Source organism: Desmodus rotundus, chromosome 4, assembly GCF_022682495.2.
Source record: "Desmodus rotundus isolate HL8 chromosome 4, HLdesRot8A.1, whole genome shotgun sequence".
In the NCBI taxonomy this organism is placed as follows: Eukaryota; Metazoa; Chordata; class Mammalia; order Chiroptera; family Phyllostomidae; genus Desmodus; species Desmodus rotundus.
In genome coordinates this window covers 32,434,445-32,459,567 of record NC_071390.1, presented here as the reverse complement: position 1 = coordinate 32,459,567, position 25,123 = coordinate 32,434,445, and the positions used below count along the sequence as shown (strand labels likewise).

General features: G+C 41.9%; 1 protein-coding gene across 8 annotated transcripts in view; it reads right to left on the bottom strand.

Annotated features, from left to right (window-relative positions):
* Positions 1–4,127: 4,127 nt before the first annotated feature.
* The window catches only part of SGMS1 (sphingomyelin synthase 1), a 277,512-nt gene continuing 256,516 nt past the window's right edge, over positions 4,128–25,123 (bottom strand). For all 8 annotated transcript variants that reach the window (XM_071221223.1, XM_045197750.3, XM_053922520.2 and 5 more), the window contains 3 exons: positions 10,246–10,399; positions 6,588–6,754; positions 4,128–5,878 (listed from right to left, as the gene is read on the bottom strand). In XM_071221223.1, the coding sequence (XP_071077324.1) occupies positions 5,699–5,878; positions 6,588–6,754; positions 10,246–10,399 (501 nt within the window). In that variant the 3' untranslated portion in view covers positions 4,128–5,698. The remainder of the gene's footprint in view (positions 5,879–6,587; positions 6,755–10,245; positions 10,400–25,123) is intronic.

The window sequence follows — 25,123 nt, the reverse complement described above, 5'->3', positions numbered from 1 at the left end:
TCTAATACTGGATTGGTGAACATCAAGTCTGGAGACACAAACCTACTAAAAGACATGTTTAATCAGAAGACTGTGGGGCGCTGCCCTGGCCCTACATCTTACCATCACAGCAGTAGGGCTCCAGGACGAGCAGCAGTGAAACATACCTAAAAGTTCTATGAGACACAGACTCTCTCCAAGGATGACCACTTAGGGAAGTCCAAAGTCAAGAGGGTGGAGGAGACAAAAACAAGTACGCTAGGGAAATCTGGAGCCTCTGGCACCAAATAGTTACAGCAAGCATTAAATACAGCCCAACTGCTAGAGAGATGGACGTAAATTTTCACACAAAAGGCCTATTTACCTCAGTTCCTATTATCCAATATGACATGTTCATTTCTCAACAAAAATATACAAAGCATGGCAAAAGGTATAAAAAAAACCCAGTCTGAAGATAGAAAATAAGCATTAGAATGAGACTCAAATATGACACAGATGTTGAAATTACCAAAGAATTTAAAATAACTGATTAATATGTTAACTAATAGAAAAAGTTAACAACAGGCAAGAAGAGATGGGTAATGTAAGCAAGGAAATGGAGATTTCAACAACCAAAAGAAAATGCTAGAACTTAAACACTGAAACAGAAATGAAGAATGCCTTTGATGGGCTCATTAGACTAGACATGGCCAGGGAGAGGGTCTGTGACCTTGAAGATACGTTCCTCGACACCTTCCAAAGTAAAATAGAAAGAAAAAATTTAAAAAACAGAACATCCGAGAACTGTGGGACAATTTCAAAAGGTGTAACATGCACAATGGGAACACTAGACAGGCAAGAAAGGGAAAATGGAGCAAGAAATATTTGAATTATTAATGGCTGAAAACTTTCCAAACTTAATGACACCAAACTACAGATATAGGAAGCTCAGCAAGCATTAAAAACATAAATACAAAAAAAAAATTCCACACCCAAGCATGTCATTCCAATTGCAGGACACCAAAGACAAAGAAAACAATGGAAAGAATCCAGAGTAAAAAGAACGTATTACCTATTAAGAAACAAGAATAAAATTACAGCTGACTTCTTGGAAGAAACTATGCAAGCAAGAAGAGACTGAAGTGAAATACTCAAATGTCTAAAGAAAAAAAAACACCAATCTAGAATTCTGTATCAAGTAACATTATCCTTCAAAAATGAAGTAGACTTTCTCAGACCATGAGAAAAAGGAATTCACCACCAGCCAACCTGCCCGGCAAGGAATAGAAGTTCTTCAGGCAGAAGGGAAATGATAGAAGTTAGAAGCTGGGATCTACATAAAGATCAGGGAAGAAATAAAGGAAAATTTTTAAAATTATTCTTAATTGATCTAAAAGGTAACTGTTTAAAGTAGTAATAGTAACAATGTATTGGGTTATTACGGCACAGGGATAAGGGAAATGAACTACAGCGATTTCTAAGGGGCAGGAAAGAGAAATTGGGCATACGGTGTCATGAGGCGCCTGCACCACACTTTCAGTGGTGTGGTGTTACTTGCAGCAGGCTGAGATTGGGTAAAAATATATATTACAAACTCCAGGGCAACCATTAAAGCTTTTTTTCAGCTGTGTTGAGGTATATAAATTTTTTCAAAGTGTAACTGGTATACCAAGAGATAAAACAGTGTATAAAACTAGCAGAAGACAGAAAAAATGAAGGAAAATGAACGAAGAGAGTTACAAACATGGTAGATATTAATTCAAATGTATCAAATATACTTTCAATGTGAAAGATGTAAATATACCAATCAAGAGATTGTCAAATAAATTAAAAACAAGATGCAACTATATGCTTTCTATTCTTTCTGTAAGAAATCCACTTTAAATATAAAGACACAGAGAGGTTAAAAATAAAGGGGTGGAGAAAGACATACCATGCTAACACTCATCGGAAGAAAGCTGGAGTATTTATCTCAACTTCAGACAGAGCAGACATCACAAGGAAGATCATGGAAAATATAGACAGAAATGATACAATGATGACTGGTGGGCGGAGCAATTCCCCCATGTATATTTACTTAACAACAGGGATAGGAGGGGGCTCTGGGCCAGCCCCCTCTCCCACCTCAGAGACTCCCTTATCCTCACCTGGAATGCATTCCTGCACTGTGGACCTACACGCACTGAGGCTGCATATAGTCCTATAGATTCGACTCCTTTTTTCTACCCTGCGAAACTTAAAAAGGCAAAAAAAAAAAAAAGGACTCTTGACAATCTTATTGATGTCTGCCTTAAAATCTTCAGTAAACCTCTCCTAAGAATTCTCAAGACTTTTGAATATTTATAGTCACCAACCATGGTATGTTGATGGAATATTAGCTCCTACAAATAAGTGCTATTCCAATTGACTAAAATTACACATATTCTACTGTGATTAACCACAAATTCCATTGAGAGCATTTCTAAATTCATAGCAAGTACTTTCTCCATCATTAGATGCTGAACTATCCCACCAGGGGCACAGACTTCTGCCACTGCAGTCTTACTGAACAATTTAGGAAAGCTCAGAGAACTGGGGGAGGGGGTGGGACGCGAGGAGAGGGTGGAAACTTGGACTCCAATCGTGTTTTCACCACTCACCAGCTGCATGCCCTTGGGAAACTTACTTGACATACCAGAGTCACCTCCTGTAAAATGGTGATGATAACTAACATCGAGGCTGTGGGGGGGTTAGCAGACACTACATGTGGAGTGTCCAACCTGGGAAGGGAGCAAAGTGAAGAGATACCGTCTATGGCTTTGACTCAGCACACTGAAGGACAAGAGAGCACATGGCCTCTCCCAGGCAGGCGTTATCAAGTCTATTAAATTCTCCAGAAGACAATGAGATCTCTCTGTGTCCCTTCTGGGGCCTGCCGATGAGAGAGCCACAGAAATGTCAATTCATGAACCGGTGCAGTCAGGCATGAAGAGCAACCAGCAAGGAGCTTCTTGGTACATACATAGTAGGTAAACTTACAATAATATTTTTTTAACCTAACTATTTTGACTTGGGAAAGAAGATCTTATTGTTAGCACGTGCCAATAATTCATTACCATTACTCAAGTTCCATTCCCTTTTGGTAAGCAACATACAATAGTCAAAGTTAGTAAAAGGTTTTAACAGTTAAATACAAACCTATACAAAAATTTTGCCCTATTTCCCTTAAGAGGCCACCATATTTTCTTTCACCGAGACACGTCTGAAGCTCCACGAAGGAAATCTTACATTTCCAGCTTCCCTGGCCATTTGCTAATAAGGACAGGCCTCCTCCATTAACATCTTTCTTCCTTTACCACATCAGGAATAGCCCTTTTTTCTTTTTGAAGTTATTCCGCTTTACCACGTATTATCCAAGTACTAATGCTTTTTCTCATTTCAGATTTACTTTCCCTTTCTAAAGCGGTATTACCGGGGAGTTACTAGGGTAAAAAAAAAGTGAAGCCAGTGGCGTGATTGAAAATTCGAGAATTCAAAATTGTTGGGGAACAGTGCTCTGCAGCTTGGATTTAACTTACCTGTGCTTCTCTTTGTACACAGTTAACCCTTGAACAACACAGGTTTGAACGGTGTGGGTCCACTTACAAGCGAATTAAAAAAAAAAGTCCTTCATTGCCTTGGATGCAAAGGGCTGACTGTAGTTATGTATTTTCCATTGCGCAGGGGGTGGTGCCCCTACCTCCCGAGTTGTTAAGGTTCAACTGTATTTTCATTTTTAAATTTTTAAAAATATTTATTTTTAGAGACAGAGGAAGGGAGGGAGGAAGAGAGGGAGAGATACATCCATATGAGAGAGAAAAATTGACCAGTTGCTTCTCGTACGCCCCCATCTGGGGACCCGACTTGGAACTCAGGCATGTGCCCTGATGGGATTCGAACCAGAGACCCTTCAGCTCGCAGGCCAGCGTTCAATCCACTGAGCCACACCCACCAGGGCTCAACTGTCTTTTTAAAAGTGCTCTCAACCTGCACAGGTTACTGAAGTAACATTTTTAGGAATCTCAAGGGAAAGAAAACATACTTATTAAAAGCCCTATCTCGAAAAAACTCAGTGAAGAAATTCTGAAACTTGAGTTTCTTACTTCGCTTTAATGACTTCATTTAGGGCTTCTGTGAAGAACTTGAACACATTAGAAATAGCCATTTGTTTTTAAGTATCAGTTTTTATTAAAAAGTGCATTGTGATTAATTTATGATCTAGGTAGGCTGTTAAGATATCAGTATACTCTCTGGATAAACTTTACAAAGATTTAAAACAAACAAAATTTTAAAAGCCTTTTTATTTCCTTCACCATTATTGTTTTACAATACAAATATCACCTTGTGAACACACGCACACACACACACACACAAAAGCCCTACGGAAGAGAGTTCTGCTGCACACAAAATACAGAATGGGTATATATACTTCTTCATTCTGAAAAAACTATTTTGTTCTCCACGTTGGCAAGTATAGAATACTTCTCCAAACATACTTACGTTAGGAGTAAAACTTAGAGTTACATGCAGTTCCTGCACATATATATTTTAAAGAAATAGATCTCTTTTTTTGTTGTTCACCAACAAAATTGTCGTGAGAGTACGGATAACTAATTTATAGCTTTCAAGTTTTAGTTAAGTGATCATTTTCAAAACTCGCTTTTTAAAAAAAAAGTATTCATGGCTGTTTTCATTGTATAGTTAAAACTGAACTACCAAGTAGAGAAAATAATTTAAGTGGCACAATGTCACTGCCACCTGCTCACAATATGGGAACAGGCTTGGACTTGCTAATTACACCCCCCCCCCTTCTTTAATTCAGAGCAATTGAAAAACCGTAAGCAGCCTTCTGATTTAATTTAGCTATAAATGCAAAACTGAGTAGTGTGTACATACATTTATATTTTTGTGGAATACTTTATATTAAATAAAAACATTTAAGATCGCCTACTGACCATACAATCAAGACAAGAAAGGCACTAGAAACATAGACAAATTTCTCTCCCAAGAAGCAGTTTTAAATTTTAACTCTCTTCTCTTTGACATGTAAAAATCTTTAAATTTGGTTTTCATAACATCATTTGAAAAATAAAGTTAGGAAATACTTAGAAAATCACTTTATAACAGAATCTTTTTTTTTTTTTTGCACTTTTTGACACATTGTCTCTGCTGATTTTACAAAACCCAAAGTTACTAAACCTTTCTGTGTCTGTCATTTTTATTTGAATATCGGTGCAACAGGTAGAAAGATTTCAGAATCAAAGCCCATTCAGGTACTTAGAAACCTTCATAGAGACATTTGCTAGAAAATGGCTTACAGCCCAATCTTTGGGGCAAGAGATATGAAAAGTATGTTTTCCCAAGAAAATAATACGCTTTATTTCCAGATGTGACTGGAAAGACCAGAACTTATGATATAAAAGCTTACATCTATGCTGTTGCATCATATACAAAGGAACGTGGTGGCTGCAGGTTATGCAAATCCCAAACTTAGGAACAGGAAATGTGTACAGTGCATGATAGGTTCAATTTTCTTTATTGTTTCCAACGCAGGTCCTTTGGAGAGAAAAAAAGATCACAGTGCTGACCAGGTAACTCAATAGGTTAAGTCAAGGTAATGGTTGAAAGACAGTAGGATTAGGGAGGTGTTTATTTTATGGCATCTTCTCTCATGGAGTTCTTAGCACTTCAGACAGTTCCTCGTCCCCACTCTGTACAGCTGTTATGTGTCGTTTACCAACCGGCTGTATTTCACTTGCCTCCTGAGGTGGACTACTGGCCAGGGGAAGGGCCAATGGTAAGACCGAGGTACGATCCCTTGGACATTCTTTTCAAAGTACTGAAATGGCCTGTACCACCACACCCTGGCCAAGAGGTTCATCTGGGAAGCTTCTTTTAGCACCTGCGTCAGTAAAGAAAGGAAAAAGCAAGTCAGGAGGAACGATTAATTCGTTCCAGCCCCCAAAGGAATATACATATTTTTCTCATAATCCTTCACTTAGAGGTCAAGTATTTTTTACGTTCAAGTTCACAAAGGGACCCAGACCGGCCCCGCCTCCGCCCACACCCCCCCAGTTGCAGAGTCACACCACCTCGCTGTACTCTGCCCTCGTCTGCACCATGGGGACACCCTGGTAGGAATACAAGTAACTCCAATTCCAGGTGTGCAGGGAAAACTCGTGGCTCACTCCATCTCTTGTCTATAAATAACTACCTCAGTTAGCTTTTCAGTTACTCATTCTTCTACAATTAAAATGGACAAACCTAATTAAATGATAAGTATTAAGCTGGTGAGGAGCCAAGGGTAGGAAGAGGGTAGGAATTCAAATCAAGCAACAGGCAGGCAGAGATCAGTAAATATTTTCAGAGACATTGAGAATATGATACTTGTTCTAAAAGGATGCATCTCCTAGGTCATTATAGTAACACAGCTCTTGTTCATTTTTGATTCTCAAGTTGATCAGCATCCCCCAAAAACATAATCTTAATTGACTATCCCTGAAGAGAAGAGAAAACTAAGATATCTGTGCATTTTTTGTACTTTTCCCTGACATGCCGGTAACACCAACCCAGGAGCAATAGAAGCTAATGTCAAATGGGGGAAGGCTCACTTGCTGATTGGCCATAGTGTGGTACCACCAGAAGAGTCTCGTGGTGATGTAGTACGCCACCACCACGTCCACAGTGTAGTGGTCATGCGCTAAGAGAATACAGAAGATTCCAACCACGCTGAGAAGCCAGCAAATCCAGTGGTACCACCAGAGTCGTCGAGGGGAATCTGAAAAAGAGAAATCTGTAATAATCGTACTATTCAAGTACCACTAAGGACACCCAACCACACCTCTGCTACTATTGTGAATGCAATTACCTTGGGTCTTTCTTTCTGAAAACAAATCCCTTGGGCTATCAAATCTAAGGGCGTTAGCTTATCTGTAACCAAGGTTAGAATGGAAGCATCTTATTTTATAAAGTGATTTTACTAGCTAATTTACATTTAGCTGTTATTTGATTCATATTTATGAAGTAAAAAAAATAAGGACAAATTAATGTATTATGATCCATTAAAAAAATTAAAAAGCTGCCAACAGATATTTATATCACCTGTAAATAAGTTGGGGTTAATTCTTTATACAAAAATCAATCTCTTGGTCTATACATTTTTACACATGGACTAAGCAATTACCATTGACACAACTGCCTTATATGCTTTCCAAGCTCTGCGACCATACAGTTCTCTGAGAGTCTTTGAGATTTCCACTTCTGAAATACAATCAAGGGAGACTCCAAATGCCCAGGAATTCCAGGTCAAGTGCATTCCCAATGGCAGGGCTGTGCCAGATAAATACTTGTCTGCGCCTCCATTGGGAAGGCATCTGAGGGAAGCATCAAAACCTCAGTGCGGGCCTTTCGGCCTTGCATTTTCAACAGATGGGCTTCAGAGGGTCTGAAACTCTAGGCAAAAATATGGTTTGCACGTGATCTGCTCCCCCTCTCCACCCCAGGGGATAAATTCCAGGATCTGATTGGATTCTCCAGCAGTCTAAAAATCAATCATTCATTCAATCAATATGTATTGAGCACATGCAGCATGCCTGGGATAGGAACTGCTCTCGGTGATGAGATCAACGTACAAACCAGGCTAAGGGCCTGCCTTTGTGCAGAGGTCTCTTCCTAGCAGGGGAGACAGACAATAAACATAACCGTGACTAAAAAAGGAAATTATACATGATGTTAGTGATGTTGAAGGCTATGGAAAAATTTTAAAGAGTTGAATAGGATAATCCGAATCAGAAGGGTGAAGGGTGGTTTCTAATTTTAAGTGAAGTAGTCGGGGTACAGGTCTTATTGTATGTATAGGGCTCCATATTCCATTTCCAGAAAAATTTGTACTCAATACCTTAACAACATAGCAACAAATAGTAGCTACCATTCATTCTTTGTGCAACTCTATTACAAGTGTGCATATATGCCATGTACTTTAATCTTTGCCACCTCTCCGTCACCATGAAATAGCTATAAGTATCTCATTTTAAAGATGTGGAACCCAAGACTTAGAAAGGTTAAATGTTTTCCCCAAGGTCGAAGAAGTAGTAAGTGATAGCACCTGGATTCAAAAATCAGTTTGTGACCCAGTACGGCACAATGCTGTATATTCCAGAAGGATCTAATGCGATGAAAAGATTTGAGGTACCAACCAGCAGGGGGCAGAAATCCCTCCCCCAGGGCTGCTGACATCCGGCCAATTCTGTTCCCATTTTCTTAGCCCAGTTACATCCTATTACATGGGCTATACCATGCCCCGACCCTTCTGAACAGACACTGTTAGAATCCACCCTATTTGGTCACCTGCTAAGTACAGGACCCTTCTCTCTCTCTCAGTGGCCTGAAGCCCACCTTCTCTTCTGCTGTGTTCCCTTAGCTTTTTTACGACCAAAACTGCATTCACCCTTCAGCCTACCACCTGTATCCTGAACCCCCCCAGTCAATCCTGTCAAGTGCTGGCCCTTCTTTGTTAATCTCCCTCTGACCCCTCCACCTCTCTCCATCGCCCATGCCACCATGGTGGTGCGAGCCACCACCAACTCTGTCCTTTGTGACGGCGGCACACAGTCTCCTCACTCTGGTCTCCAGTCTGCACCCTCTCCAGTCCATCTTGCAAGCTGCTGCAAGAGTGGCTTCTCCCTCTAAAAAAGGGCAAGAGGGTACTGCCTCCCAGCTGCAGCCCTCCGGAGGCACCCCGTCTCGGTCAGACTCCTTCTGCCGGCTTGAGGCATGCTCCGTGATCGGGTTCCTAATCACCAGTGCATTCTCACTTCTCCTAATTTCCCCCACTCTAAATTCCAGCCGTAGCAAACTTCCGACGTGCCACCCCCCCTTCCCCCCCCCCACGCCCAAGACCCCTCCAGGCTGCAGAGCGTGTCCCTCCCCTGTGGTATCAGCAACCGGTTTACTGGTCACTCTTCATGTAAACTGCCTATCGGATGCTCACTGAGACTGTTTCTAACAGTCAAATACTGAACACAACTGAATTTTCTACAAGGAGATAAATGAACAATGTAATCTGTGGTTCATTTACAGCAGTGATTTTCAACCTTTTTCATCTCATGGCAAATATAAACTAATTATTAAATTTTGTGGCCCACCAAGAAAAAATACTTCTGTGGATCTTACCAAAAAATAGTATAATTTTGATTTATTTACACTGGACGGCTATTGTTGTGTTGGTTGTTGTCACTTTTCTATTCGACAATCTAAGGGAAAAGAGGTTGGTGCCCCTGACTGAATAGTCAGGTATTGCATGCTTTAAAAATTCTTGCAGCAAACCGGCTGAAAACGCTGATTCATAGTATTGTAATACCAACAGCAATTAAAATGAACCAGAGTCTCATCTCAAAAACATAACTGAGAGAAAAGTGGCAGAAGACTATATATATTGTGATACCATTTATGTACCAAAAAACAGTAACACAGTACAGCAACATGCATGGAAATGACAGAGAAAAACAGGAGGGGAAGGGATGAAAGGCTTTAATTATATATTAACATTTTTTTTGCTTTTGTATTTCATAATAAAATATTTTAAGTATGTTCTTTGCCTTTTTTATTTATTGATTTTTTTGAGAGAGAGGGAGGGGAACGTGGGGAGAGAGAGAGAGAGAGAGAAACATCTGTTTTGTTGTTCCACTTATGTATATATTCATTGGTTGCTTCTTGTATGTGCCCTGACCAGGGATGGAACCTGCAGCCTTGGTGTATCAGGACAATGCTCTAACCACCTGAGCTTCCTGACCAGGGTCCACACATTTTTTAAAGGAACTTTCCCATTTAGTGTCTGCCTCACTCAGTGTTCCTGAGCCCATGGCCTCTGTGAGGGTGCAGACATCACCACCGACCCACCACTGTACTCTCAGCTGAGAGCACAGTGCCAGGTGCTTGAAAAAAAATGGCTACTGAGTGAACACATCATCTTCCATCAACCAATCAGGTCCAACACTAGGTTTCTGTGTCCTTGAGATTTCCTTCTGGTTCCTTCCGGCAGCTGTAAAACACCCCAATGCTACAGCTGACACTTGAGGAAACAAGAGACTCCAGCCCAGAAGAGCAGTTACTCCTCCCCACACACATTTCCCCGGGGCCTGCAGAGTCCAGGCACGGGGTGAGAGGAGGTACTGCCCTCCCGAGGCCTCCAGCCCTGCTTCAGCGGACCTTCCCTGGACCACAGGAAGTGGCAGGCGAGGAAGTTCTAATGGTAGCCTGTTTGAGACTTACACTCTTTGATAAATAAGTAGGTGAGTGTGAGCATGACCGTGTGGCCGCTGTACAGGTAGTCTCCACACATGTTGTGAGAGCCAGTGATGGACAGGCCACCGCCAGCAATGAGCTTCATTATTCTCCGCAGTTGGGCTTCCCAGTCTCCGAAAAGCTGGTGGGAAAAGAGAAAACAAGAATCATTATTAGCCCACATGAAAGTGTGCTATAATTACTGTTTGTTTGGAACTGAGCTTTGTGATTTATAATAAGAAATATGTATTTGGTCTTTGTCCCTGTTCCTGGCATAGAGTTTCTAAACCCTCTGGAATTTCCTAAGTGATAAAAAAGATAAAGGTGTCTTGTGTTATTCCTAACAAGCCACTTTCGATCACACCTGACTTTACCTTAAGGAGCTGACTTTCGGAAAGCCCCTGAGGATGGTGCCAGAGCCAACTAGGTGGGGGGAGGGTTAAAACTTGCAGTCCACTCCCCTCCAGGTCTGGGTTAATCACCAGGGGCTAATGACTTAATTGATTAGCCTAATAAAGCCTCTGCAAACATCCAAAAGGATGGGGTCTGGAGAGCTTGAGGGGGGGAGCATGTGAAGAAATGGGGAGCGCGGGACACCCTGGAGAGAGCACGCCCCTTCCCGCTCACCTTGTCCTACCACCTCTTCCATCTGGCTTTTCCTGAGTCATATCATTTCATAATAAACTTCTAATCTAGTAAGCAAATTGTATTCCTGAGTTCTGGGAGTCATTCTAGCAGATTTTTTAAACCAGAAGAAGAGGTCATGGGAACTTCTAATTCACAGCCAGTTGGTGACAAGCGCAGGTGACCATCTGGACTTGTGATTACCATCTGAAGTGGGAGGGCAGCCGGTGTCTGACTGAGCCCTCACCTGTGGGACCGACACAGTGTCCCAGTAGGCAGTGGCAGAATGAGCTAAAGAGGGTCGGAGAATTACACGGTGTTGGGGAAAACCCTGGCCACACCAGGTCACAGGAGAGTTCGGTGTGGTTATTCAGAGGGGAGTAGACACGCAGGAGTGCCTTGCATTTAAAACCTTACATTAAGACATAAAATCCCCCACCACGAAGTCTGTCCACTCAAGGTTTATCCTTGGGCAGCCCTTGGAAAGAAATCATTCTAGAGAAGAAGCATGTCGCTTACCCATTTATTTTTATTACACTGATAGAGAAAGGCCCACCGAGTTGCTCCTCTAACTGCCTTTGTGGGGGTGGGAGGGGAGGAGGTCGAACTCTAGGGCAAATTTAGAGCTATATTTTCACATGCTTGGCCTAGAGGACTATTGCTCTACTGCTAAAGCAGCTGAAGGCTGGGGCAGACAAATGCACAGTTTCTCGTACGTGATTTTGGGGGATCAAATTAAAACAAGGAAGATGTACCTTCCATCTTCTGCAATTATATGGAATGAGCTGCATGTTTTTCCTTTCAATAAAAGTGAAACAAGTTTAAGAATACATCTCCCTGTCTCTGGTGCAAATCTAGGCTGGGTACCAGAGTAATAAATGGCTCGACCAATTCCCTCACTGGGATTGTCATTTGCTCTGTCAAATGAAAGGGCTGACTGTCTGTATTTTATGGTTGTCAGGATTCTTTTAAATTCTGGTTGGCCAATTTAATCACCACGGTCCTGCTTCAACATTTAACTGGTAATATTACAGCTCTGGAAAACATGTTTATATAAATATAAATTCATTATAATTTCCCTTTACGTTTTTTCATGAAGACTTCTAGTTAAGGATGGCAGGCACAGGGGATATGAATCTCCAAATTCAAAGGGATCACTAAATGCCCAGCTCAAGAGAAGAAAACAGACTTAAATACAGCAAGACTCAGCATCACGGGATTTCAGAAATTGGGGGCAAAGAAGAAACCCTAAAGCTTCCACAGATTAAAAACAAGCTTCACATGAAGGATCCAGAGTCAGAAATATTCAAAAGCAACACTGGAAAACAGAAGGCTTTGGAAAAATGCCTCCAAATTCTGAGGGAAAATGATTTCCAACTCAGAATTCTATACCCAGCCATATTATTAACTAAGCACAAACAAAGGATAAACTAAAGCCATTTTCATATGTACAAGATTTCAAATATTTACCATCTGTGTATGTTTCTTAGGAAATTACAAAGGAAAGGAGAAAACACAGAAAAGGAAGAAATGGGATCCGCTAGAACGCCAATAAAGGTAGAGCTGGAAACTGCAGGTGGCCCAGAAAGGGAGTGTCCCAAATGGGCAAGCCCGAGTCTGGGGAGTCATCTTGAAGGAGATGAGATCAACAGAACATCCACCGCCTCTGAATGTATTGACAGGAGTCACAACGTGGGGGTGAATAAGTACACGGAAAATGACTAAAGGAAAAAGCATAGCAACACTAATTCTACGGGAAACAAAACATTGTGCCGAAAAGGAAAATTCTAGGAAACTACATGACTTGGCTGGGAATAGCATTTACAAAACTGTAATAATGTAAGCACTGAGTACTGAGTTAAATCAAAGACAAAAAGCCGCACTGGGAAGACGGAATAAGAAGAGTGAATGTGTGAGATTTACTGGTGGGGGGAGAGGGACAAGGGAAGGGCAAGGCACAGAGCACATGCAAGCTGGGGGGGGAGGGGCATGAGGACTCTAAATCCTGGCCTTCCACAGCAAGAAGTCAGTAAGAGAAACAGCCTATACTGGGGATCACAAAATACACTGCTGTGTCACTTAGAGACCTGAGAGTAAACACACACACACACACACACACACATACACACACAATCTGTAACAGCAGTTAAAGATAGGAATGAAGGTAAAACTGCAAGATTCTGTTAAAAGAGTTTCAAGAGTAGAAAAGTGGGTTGGAGTAGGGTTAGGGTTAGGGGACTATTATTTCTCATAACAAGCCCTGTATAACCACTTTATTTTTATTTTGCATGCCTATATAAACACAAATATTTTTTAAAGTTTTAAATTGAAAGTTTGATCTAGTTGTCATAAGAATGGATGACATACAGAAGAAAATTATGGCAAAAAGCTAAGGTAACTCTTCATTTTATATTACTTCAAATTGTCCTTCCAAAACTCTGTGTTTTGAAAACTACAAATCATATTCTCAGGCAGCATCACCCCATAATTTGCCCTCCTACTTTAGCAGGAAAATGTTTGCGGGGAGACTGCATGTGTAGGGGAGGAGGGAGAAATTACGAGGTAAACTTGACATTGAGGAAAAACAGCCAAAGATGAATGCTGCATTTCTTACAAGTGTTCTTAAAACTCCTAAGCTTTCTTTTAAAAATACCTTTCCATACTTGCCAAACCTCTGCGAGGGGGACCTCTCTTGAAATTTAGTCAGGAATGGGGAAAAAAAAGATGATTACAGCTACATAAAAAATTTAATTATGTTTTGAAAAGCAAATAAATTAAAAGAGAAAGTACAAAAAAATCAGAGCAGAAATAAGTTAACATCTTTACTGTGTTCACAGCACATATAAAGCAAGGGAAAAAAACACTCTAGGAAAATTTATCAAAGGACAAAGCATATGACCAGCTAAAGGCACAGACTCTGTCAAACAAATAGAAATGAACATTAACATTAAGAGGAGTTCTTTTTCCCTGTATCAAATTACCAAAGCTAATGGTAGAGCAGGTGCAACGCACTGATCTCAGCAGCCCCTTTAAGGGGAGGGGACAGGGTAAATGCTGCAGCCCCAGAGCAAGGAGCAGGAGGCGGGCCAGCGGCCTCCATAGCAGGCAGGCTGGGCGAAAATCAAGGTTTTTCTACCAACTAGCTGTGTGAGCCTAGGCAGCCCAACCACCCTCAGCCTCAATTTCCTCATTTACAACTCGGGGGGGAATACAGTTACTACAACTGGCAAAACCCTCTGCAAAAATAATCATCAATATCGACCAGCAATTGAAATAGCCATAACCTCTGACTCAGTGACATTGCTTCTAGGAGTTTGCCTCAAAGAAATGATCCCAAATATGAAGAAAAGCTTTATGTACAAATGCCCCACCGACATTATTTATAAAAGCAACAAGTGGAAACAACCTAAATGAGATGTTAAATGACTCTTCCTGCTATTAGAAGCCAGGGCCAGAGCCAGCGACGTATGGGCAACACTAGGCGTCTGCTGTAAACACGCTCTCACCTACTGAACCGCAGTCTGAGCAAATTCAAATGCTCAAACTATAGTGATACAAAGGCATGGAGCAAGGCTATAAATGCTTAATAAATTTAAAAAATAAGTTTACAATGTTGTGTACGTTATGTAACAAATATTTTCTTCCATTAAGAGGAAGAAATAAAACGTTTGTTATAATTATAACTTTTAAAAAATACGCACAGAAAAAGTCTAGAGTTGTGCACACTGCCCGTCAGTCAACAGGATTTGTGTGGAAAATGCTAGGGTTTCTCCCAGGCTCTGCCCGATGGGACTTCCGTTCCTGCTCCTGGGGCTAGAAACACAGGGATTCTCTAGGAGTTCTGCAGTTCTGGGGTTGAGGCAGCCTTTGAGTGTAGGCAGGAGATATGGAAAGAGGGAAAAAGAAGAAGAAAAAAACAGGAAACTCATGGCTGGCTCTTTCATACTCAGTTTGGATTCCTTTCCCAATTGGCCAGCTCCCACTTTTTCAGAGTCTCCCAAGGGTGCTCCATCTATTCTGCTCGGTGTTATCTGGCTGCATTCAGTGGGAGTCAGGGTGGAGCGTGCTTACTCCATCGTGACTGGAACTGTAACCTCCCCACCAGCAGGCTTTTCGATGTTCATGTTTGAAAGAAGAGATGTTTTGGGGGACATCGAGATCAATACTTTCTCAGTGGACAGGCATTCAGAGTTGTGACAAGAAGGTCTCACAGCTACACGAGTATTGTGAATTATAGTCTCCTAGGGTCACAGAAAAATCAGTTTTCAGTAAAAATAAAGCAAATTTCTTGGCTAAGAAATTAAGTAAAATGGCCACATCACTTAAGCAACAACAGCACAGAGAGAAACTGAGAGCAGCAGCAGGCGGGAAACCTTCTGAATGGCACAGACCAGTTCGTACAGTTCAAGTCAGTGAGTTAAAAAACAGGTTTCCCAACGCATTTCTTCAATGCTGCCTAACAGAACGCCCTGATCGTGGTCCGCTCATCATCATTCAGTGCGCGGGTAGCCTCGTGCACTGCAGAGCCGGGCCATTCACTGGCCTTCACCCCCCACTGGCAGGCGAGGGGGAACCTGAAAGCAAAGCTCATCCATGCTGCATAAGTCAATGGCTTTGGTGTAACTTTGACATGGGGCGGAAAGCGAGTATTACAGAGTAGAAATGCTATTTAATACAGTGTCAACCTTGTACTGTCCCAGTGCTTTATCTCACAGCAGCCCTGAAGAATCAGCAAGGCTTCCTGGGTCCCCTGGTTGTTCAGTGCTGGAGCTGGGCCTGCGACCCAAGGGCTCCGACTCCATGTATGTATGTACTGCTGCAAACTACATGCTACCTGCGCTCTGCCAGCCCCTCACAAGCCTGCATTAACCAGGAACGGGTACATATAAAGGAACTTCTCCTTGAGCAGCCTGGTACCTTACAGAGGTAATGTCCCACTATCACACACCATTCCAACAGCCATGAACAGCCAGGTGTCTCTCAAAGTATTCATTCATTCATTCATTCATTCATTCATTCAATGAATCTACCTACTGTCACTAGGGCGAATAATTTTTTGTCTCATTCCTGAAGAACAATTTTCCTCCAAAACAGAAAATTCGCGACCATCTGTGACACACCAAGACAGCTTAGGTGCTGTTACGGCCCAGACCAACACCAGAGCCGCCACAGGAACCAAACATCGGGAGCAGGAGGATCAGTGGAACCCCTGCCAATCCACATCCCCAGCAGCCTGCAACTGAGGAACATTCGCCACACACTGTGGTTTCCCCTCGGCCTCAACTCCCCAAGCAGCAAAGCCCCCAAACAGCAAATCTATGCCTCTTCCTGAATTTCCACTGCCCAGAACCTCCCACCCCCAACCAATGATGAATACTTAAGAATTAATATGAATTAAGAAAATGTCCTTTAGCGTGACCTTGAAGCCCCCATGGGCAAGGCAGTGTATTTATAAGTTTGCTTTAGATTTCCCAGCAGCAGTGAGAGGCTCAAAACTGCCCCTTATCATTCCTCGAACCTTGGTACTGTTATTGGAACAGGCAGTAAAAAAGGAGGTGATAGGGTGGTTTTACATCATCAAATGTTCCCTTTTGTTTTCATAGAAATTCCAACTTTCTAACAAGTTTTCCTGTCCGTAACCTCGTCCACTCAGAAGCCTGCCGGGCGGTTAGTGCAGACGTGGTAACGTTCATTTTACAGATGAGCAAATAAACAGAGGCCATTTCCCTGTTTCGCACACTGACTCAGTGGAGCTCAATCCCTCTCACCTGGACAACCTTGCCTGGGGGCCCTGCCAGGGCTGCACACACCTCCCCAGGCTGAACGATGCCTCCGGGGTCACTTTTGGTTGTTGTGCTAATGGAATTTAATCCATTTTACATCTCATTTAAATCTAGATGGATAGCTAACACAATATTTATTCATTATTCTCATTATTTTCGCATCTTTTCCATTTAAGTTAGACTTCCCCATCTCTATAAAAGTTATTTTCATGGAAACCTTTCATAAACAAATCACCCGTTTTCTGCCTTCTTCTACAAGGTGCTTTCGGTTTGATGGGAACTTCCTTCGCTGTACACTGTGCTGGGCTGGACCGATTTCCAGAAGTCACCAAGTTGCCTTTCTCAGGAACAACAGTGGTCACATACACAATCCCAGACCCAGTTTCAGGTGGCTCTGGACAAACCATTTTATTTATTTTAGTTTTAGTTCTCTTATCGGTAACACCGCAAGAACACTTCCTCATCCTCCACCCTCACCGACCAAAGCGAGACAATGTTTGTCAAAGAGTAAATGTGTTTGCTGAAGGTACAGAGTGCTCTACAAACTGAAGGCGGCATTACAATTGCCGAGTTTTGGGGTCAATATTTTTAGGGGTATAGTGTATGTGTGCGCAGGGGCGGGGGGTATTCCTTAAGTGAGAACTGAAGGCCTAGCAGACAGCAAGTGAAATTCGGATGGTTCTCCTTAAATACACAGTCCTCATAGATGTTCTTCCGAGACCAGGGGAGACTTCTGAATTCTTCCTCCAGACTGTATGTAATTACTTCACTTCTGGAAAGATTTAATTGTATCCACAAATATTAGGTCCACCTCGGCTGATGTGAGGTAGAGAGATTTCAGTATGCACATGCTCTCAGAACTCTTATGAGGGGGATCCAAAAGAACCCCGAATCATCTTCTGGAGGGTGTGTCCCTTGAAGTACAGGCTTCCCCCATTAGGTGAGAGTTCAAGGAACCCACCTGTATCAGCGAACTAGCTGGCACTGTTGTGAGAGGCTGCATTCGGCTTCAGTGAATTCTTTTTGGAGACTCAACGTGTTTGCCCATTTCATGATGGGTTACTCACGAGCACACCTGTCCACACCACGCTGAGCGCTCGATGCTTCTGACCAAACAGCACGATCCCCCGATTCACCCGCTCTCAACCCGAGCAACATTTTTTTGTTTCCCCAGAAGAAAAAAGTCCTCAAAGGGAAACACTTTGCCAAAGTGAAAGAGGTGAAACAAACAAACAAACAAAAGGCAGAAGCACTAAAAGGAATCCAAACTGACGAGTTCAAAAACTGTTTTGAGCAGTGGAAAAAAATGTCTCAATAGATGTGTTACATCAAATGGAGAGTACCTGGAAGGTGACTGAAGTTTAAAACACGTAAGAATACACAATTTTTTTATAAATGAATTCCATTTTGGGGGGATCCCCCTTGTGTAATTTTGAAAAAAACTTTCCCTTCCACTAATCTCTGAAAGATCTGGCTCTCTGTACCTCTCCACTATCCAATGTACCCATCAATTCCTATAATCCCCGTACTAGGCATGCATTATTTTGGGGGGTGGGGCCATCCCTAAGTAATTATCAAAAATGAAACACTAATCCCAACCAGCCTCCCTTCTCTCCAGTAAAAACTTTGAAATTTTTTTCATGGCTTCTGGTAAGGAGACTTATCTAAGATGTCATGAAATCCTGAATAAAGGTTAGCTATGAATTTGCATTCACCCATATCTTATTTGTCACATTAAAGAAATTCAGTATTTCCGTCAGGCAAGATTTGCCTTTAACAAAATTATATTTGCTTTAGGTGTTGAGAGATTCTTTAGCTTATCTGATTATGAAGGGAAAACTGAAAAAACAATTTCCCTCAGATTCCTGTGTTGAAAATTTCTAAATGTAAAGAAGTGTACAATGAACATCCATCGGCCATTCACCCAGACTCATCAATGACCAACAAGATGCTGCCTTTGCTTCTTTTCCGTCACATTTTTCCTGGACCACCTGAGAATAAGGTGGATACACTGTGACACATCACCCCTGAATGTAAAACCAAGGGCTCTTTCCTCTATAATCAAATACATGAAATGTAACAATGATACAATAGTATCACCACAGTTAATTGACATCCTTATTCAGATTTCCAATAGTCTCAGCAATATTCTTTAGATGCAGGCGTGTCCAACCTGCAGCCCGCAGGCTGCATGTGGCTCAGGATGGCTATGAATGTAACCCAACACAAAATCATAAATTTACTTAAAACATTATGAGGTTTTTTTGTGATTACCTGTTGCAATGTATTTAATGTGTAGCCTAAGACAACTTTTCTTCTCCCAGTGTGACCCAGAGATGCCAAAAAGTTGGACGCCCCTGCTAGAGCTTTCTCCCCGCAGTCTGGAATCCAATCAGAGAATACGTACTGAGGTTACTTATCAGCCTTAATATTTCTTAGTCTAGTGGTTTCTTAGTCTTGTTTTCTTTTTTAATGATTGATGTTTCTGAAGAGTCCAGTCTGAGTCTGGTTTCTTTACAGAATGTTCCTGAGTTTGGTTCTATCTGATTGTTTCCTTATGTTTAAATTCGGGTTAAATGTTATTGGCAGGAACGTTACAGAAATGGTGTGTCTTCCTCCAAGCACCACATCCAGAAGCACCTGATACAATTTCTCCTGTTACTGGTTTGATCCCGCGGCTAATGGGGCTGTCTCCAAGATTGCTCCACTGAATATATACCTTTGCCCCTTTATGGTTAATAAACAATTTCGAAATCATGTAAACATTGTGGCCCCCAACCTTTCACTTAAACTGTTAGCATTCATTGATAATTCTTGCTTGAATTATTACTACAGTAGTTATAAAATGGTGACTTTCTAATATTTCTTTTAAATCTATTGCCTGACTTTTTTCTCCCCCAATACTATTTTTTTAAAAAGATTTTATTTATTTATTTTTAGAGAGGGGGAGGGAGAAAGAGAGGAAGAGAAATGTCAGTGTGTGGTTGCCTCTCACGTGCCCCTTACTGGGCGCCTGACCTGGCTGCAACCCAGGCATGTGCCCTGACTGGGAATCGAACCGGCGACCCTTTGCTGCTCAGGCCGGCACTTAATCCATTGAGCCACACCAGCCAGGGCCCAATACTAATTTTTAAAATGTGTTTAATTAATGTATTATAATTAATTACTGTCATTATTTCATTGTAATGCTCAGAATGTCTCAAACATGGCCAGCAGGAGACTCTCAAGCAGGACCCCGCTGGCCTGTGGTGTCCGGCCGGCGCTGGAACCCCTCCTCAGGATGAACGTCCCCCCGCTCTGCCACATGGGTGATGCTTCGTGTGGAGCCATGCACTGCCAGCTCTGGGGCTCTCTGGATTGCCTCAGTAAATGCTTTCCTTTTAAATTTTTTTAATTTTTTAATTATTGTTGACATTCAGTATTGTATTAGTTCCACGTGTACAGCATGGTGATTAGATATTTACATAACTTACAAAGCTCCATGAATGCTTTCTGACTCTGGTGACCTCTTCATACTACACTGCCTGTTGCCATGGAGAAAGTCTTTGTCACCTTCCCAGTGTCTTCCAAACACAGCCCTCTCTACTTTGGTCTAGTCCTTCCTCACCTCTAATGCAGACAACCACATGCCTCAACTGTATCCTTCACGTAGAGTACCAAGAACCGAGATGCAGCCCAACTTCTTGCCTCTGCCCCTTAGTACCGCTAGGACCTGAGAGACGACAGGCAGGTCAAGCATCTCTGAAGCAACTGCAAGTTCCTCTCACTCACTGTTGTGAGGATTAAATGAAACAACACACACATTTAGAATCATACCTGGCACAAAGCAGGTACACATTAATCTGGCACCACGCTAAAGCCTACCTCCTCCCTCCATCCCAAACAGCTTACTTTTTGTATCACTGGAGAGCGGTCTAAGACTTACGTGACCACATAATACTCCCTGCTAAACCCTTCCAGGCTTCCTACGGCCAAACTCCCTAGATAAAACCCAAAGTCTTAAAGAGGCATGACAAGACCCCTTACAATTGCCCACCACTTGCCTCTCTGGCTTCATCTGTGGCCGCCCCACCCACAGGATCACATACATGCCCAGGCACATCTAACTCTGCCTGCTCCGCAGACTCTCTCACACTCTTCCAGCTTCTCCGTCGGGCAAGCTCTTCCTCTCTTCAATCCCACTTGGCAAACTCCTACTCATCCTTTTGAGACCTGGCTCAGACGGCCCCACCTCAATGCAGCCAACACTCCCAGGGGAGTGTGCCACCTTCTTCCGTGGCAACTGAGCTCATGCCTATTCCAGGCAGGCCTGCACAAGGCAGAGTAGCCTGGAAGCCATGGCCTGGTAGCCTGGCATGGCTTCGGGCTGCCCATTTGGGAAGGGTGGGGGTTCTTGTCTTATGTCTTACATACTTATGTACCCTCAATATGAACCCTGCAAAGGATGGGTCTCTAGAAATGTTTGTTCAGAAAATAAGCAACTTGTTTGTTTACCAAAAGAAGTCACATCTACAAACTCCCTGCCTCACGGTCTGGGAGCACGAGTCTCCCTGGTGATTTCCCTTACGTAAGAAAAGCATTTAGAAGTTTGGGTTTATAAAATTATGTCAAATGCATGTATCAAATGTTAGTCATTAGAAAACATGAATAACTATACATACATCATAATCTGAAGTAGGTAAGTAAAATACAAATAAAGAACTAATAAATCTACTAAAATATTAATAGTAGACAGGGCCATGAGTGATTATAAGAATTTTCCTCCTTCTGTATTTTTTCAATGACTCTATAATGAATGTGGAATTTCTTTAAAATTGAAAAAGAGCAATCTTTTTTAAGAGAGAGAAAGAAATAATTTGTGCTTTTTTTCTTTAAATCCCTGAAAAAGAAAGAGGACAGTGGACAGGGAAATTGGAAAGTGAAGAAGGGAATTGGAACGAGGAAGATTGTTGGAAGTTATATGTAACAAATCGGAAAAAATGAACAAAAAGGAAAATTATACTGGCAATAAGAAACAGGCAGACAAACAGAAAATTAGGTAAAAATCGAGTATTGACAATTTAAATTCCACACAATTCAACAGGACGCCATGAAGCTACTTTGGTAATAGAACACAAGCCACGTTCTGAAATACCGATCAGGCCAGCAGGAGTTAATCAGAATACTAACACTTGTTAGTGTGGAGGGCTTCACAGTCAAGCTGCTGCCTGAGAATGGAAGAAAGAACTAAGAAAGGTCACAAAATCCTAAAGAGCGATGAGTCTTCGGCCTTGCGAGGCTGAACTCGTGCCAGAAGGAGACCTTCTGGGCTGTCGACTGCCGCTGGAGGCTGAGCAGTGGATTAAAGGACGTGCCTCCGGGATCTGCCCAATTTGTGCGACGCAGAGAAGCTGACGGTGACAGAAGAGAAAACGAAGGCCCTTCTGTTACTACGTTTGCATTTTATTTTTCCACTGAACAATCTAGTTAACCTCACATGCCACCTAAACATAAACCTTTTCCAACAGTGGGATATGTTCAAGTGTGTTCGGGGAAATTAAAAACAAACAAACATGTCTTTCAAGTTCAAGAGAATCATTTCACTAAAAATACCACGTCAGATTAATGCATTAGCCAGCTAAGTACCCTGGCTGTAACAGAACTCTTTTTGAAGGTTTTCAAATCTAAGCTCACCATGGAGACCATAAAACAGAACCCAACACGCACCTCACTTTAATGCTTAGTCACCAGATTAATTCATATGATTCCTACAATGGCAGCCGAAAAAGTAAACATTATTTCTTTTCTTCCATTAGCCTAATGGCCGGCTGTGTATCTGGTGCCTAGGTTTCTCCCCGCCCCTCCTTCTGGAGTTAGCTAAAACAGAAAAAAACTTCTTACAGAAAGCTTAGAACACCAAAGAATTCTCAAATGTTTCTGCCTTATTTTCTTTTTTGTTTGTTTGTTTGTTTCTTAATGGAATTCTAAACAGTTGGAACAAAATGACGAGGGGTTGGTTTCGAGTCTGTGCACACGATCCTTTAGAAAAGCGGGGATGGGCTCATCAAGGTATCAAGACTGGGCAGCCTCCGGTGCCAGCCTGGCACACCTGCACACCGGGAAATAAGACAAGAGCGCCCCAGAAATTTCCAGTCGAGGAACCGAACACTCCTACTTCCCTTTCCCAGGGGTTATCTTTGTTGCGATGGCATTTGATGAGAGGCCCACTTTTCTTCCTCACGTAATCATTTCACACAACGATTATTTCTCCAAGCTGTTACATTTTGTGAAGTGAAGAGTACACCACCGTCAAGTGAATGAACAATAGGAATGATTTTCATAATTACTACTGCATACTTGTTGGAACATTCTTCTTAGAAGCCATGCATTTTGAGTATGGGCATTAAAGAAAGAATTAAGTGTACTGATTAAGGGGTTTAATATGATGGCAGAACCAAGTTTAAATTCACATGACTGTCAAACAGAAAGTTGTACCCTAAAGCTCAACTCTCTTCGTCTGTGGTTTAACGATGACTGATAACCCACCAACTGACAGGCCTTAAATGGTGTCTCTAATCAAGAAATAATATCCAATTCTAGAAACATGGTACTATTATGTCCTGTGTCTGATCTTTCCACCCAGACCCACAGCTTTAAAGTCATCTAGAGTATGAATCACAAAGAGTATTTAATTTCCAGCTCTGATTTTTCCCTCAGCTTCGGACCTCTGTTGCAAACTTAAACATCACCACTTAGATATCGCACAAGCACCTCAAACTCCTATTTGTTCAATCTGAAGTCATCAACTCCCTCTTCTTCCTTCCCCTGTAAGTATTGCAGTGGTAAAACCCAGCTGCCTTTGAAATCCTTCCTTCTATCCTCATTACCTTCATCAAATTTAGTACCAAATCGTATTGGTTCAGCCACTTCACCATGGCTCAAATCTGTCTTCTCCTTTCCACCCCTGGGGCCCGTGGTTTAGCTTGAGGCCCTTATGAGAGCGTTTTACAAATGCTGGACAGATGAGAGTCTAGGGGTTGAAGCGAGATGATGGCGTCGAGTTCTCTGATTTCCGTACAGCATCTTCATGGACAGAACCCCTGTGTGTCGCTTTCTCCCAGTCTCACCACTCCTTCAGACACACGAAGTGTCATTAGCCCTGCTTTGCCAACACAGGAACCAAGGACTGAGAAGTTAAATGCAACTGCCACACAGCTAGTAAGTGATAGTACAAGATCATCCTAACTCTGACCTCAGTGTTCCTTCTCCTAGCAGGTAGGGTTGTATTTTTATGGGGTAATGAGTTCCCACTCTACACAATGAGAGTGGGAACTTATTCAGAGAGAGGTTGATCAAGACCTGGTGGTGAGGATACTGACAGACATCAAACAGAACAGTGGACCGAATGACTTTTAGTAAGGTCCCTTTCAATTCTGAAACTCGGCCCTGGGTATGACTCTCAACCAGACAAAGCAGGTATCTGGGATCTCTCTCTAAGACAGTGCTACCCTTGTGTCCCTTCTGACACTGTTCCCTAGTGCAACCTCCTAGCCCTTGACTAACCACTGAACTTCTTAAGTGTGACATTCCGTGGGGCAGCACCAAGCCCAAGAGGGCTTTTCTAACAGTCTATCTAGCTTCAGAAATCACTCTGCTTTACCTGTGAAGTGCTCTTGCCAAACAAGTTAAAATTGAATTGAATCAAGTCTCCAGAGCCAACTTCCTATTTAGGGGAAAGATGGAGGAAAGAGGAAGAAGTTAATTGACACTAGAAACAAATAAGCAAATCCAGAATGTGGGATGTTCTACAGGACAAATGATCTGATATCTATCTGTAAGTTACTGATGGGGTTAAAACAAGAGAGAGAGAAGACTGGTCTAGAATTAGAGACTAGAGACAGAAACAACTATATGTAAAGTAAAGGGATCCTAATTTATACAAACCAACTGGAAAAAAGGCATTTAAGACAATCAAGGTACTCCATGAACTTGTAATTGTGATACCAAAGAATTGCTGTTAATCATGTCGAATGTACCAGCAGCATTAAAGGTATGCAATAAAATGTCCAAAAATTTTAGATGCACACAGAAGTATATAGCATTAAATAACACTGTCTTGGGTTTAAAAATAAATACTTTCAAAAGAGAAAAACAGAGGAAGCCAATGTAGCACACCTTGGTAATTGCAGAATCTGGGTGCTGGGTATCTGGAAGTCCCTATGCCTTACACTAGTTTATTTGGAATACATGTGAAAATCTTCAGAATAAAAAACTGTTTTCTGAATTCTTTCTTCCAAGAGCCATGTTCTCCAAAAGAAATAACTAGATTTAATGAGTTTTAACTGCTAATGTTTGCTAAGGTGTGCTAATATTTCACCCTCTTCCTATATACTTTATTTGAAAAATTCCAATTTCCAGAAGACCACCACAAAATGATGTCCCTACTCGGGATTTCTAGCAACACAATAAATAAATGACAT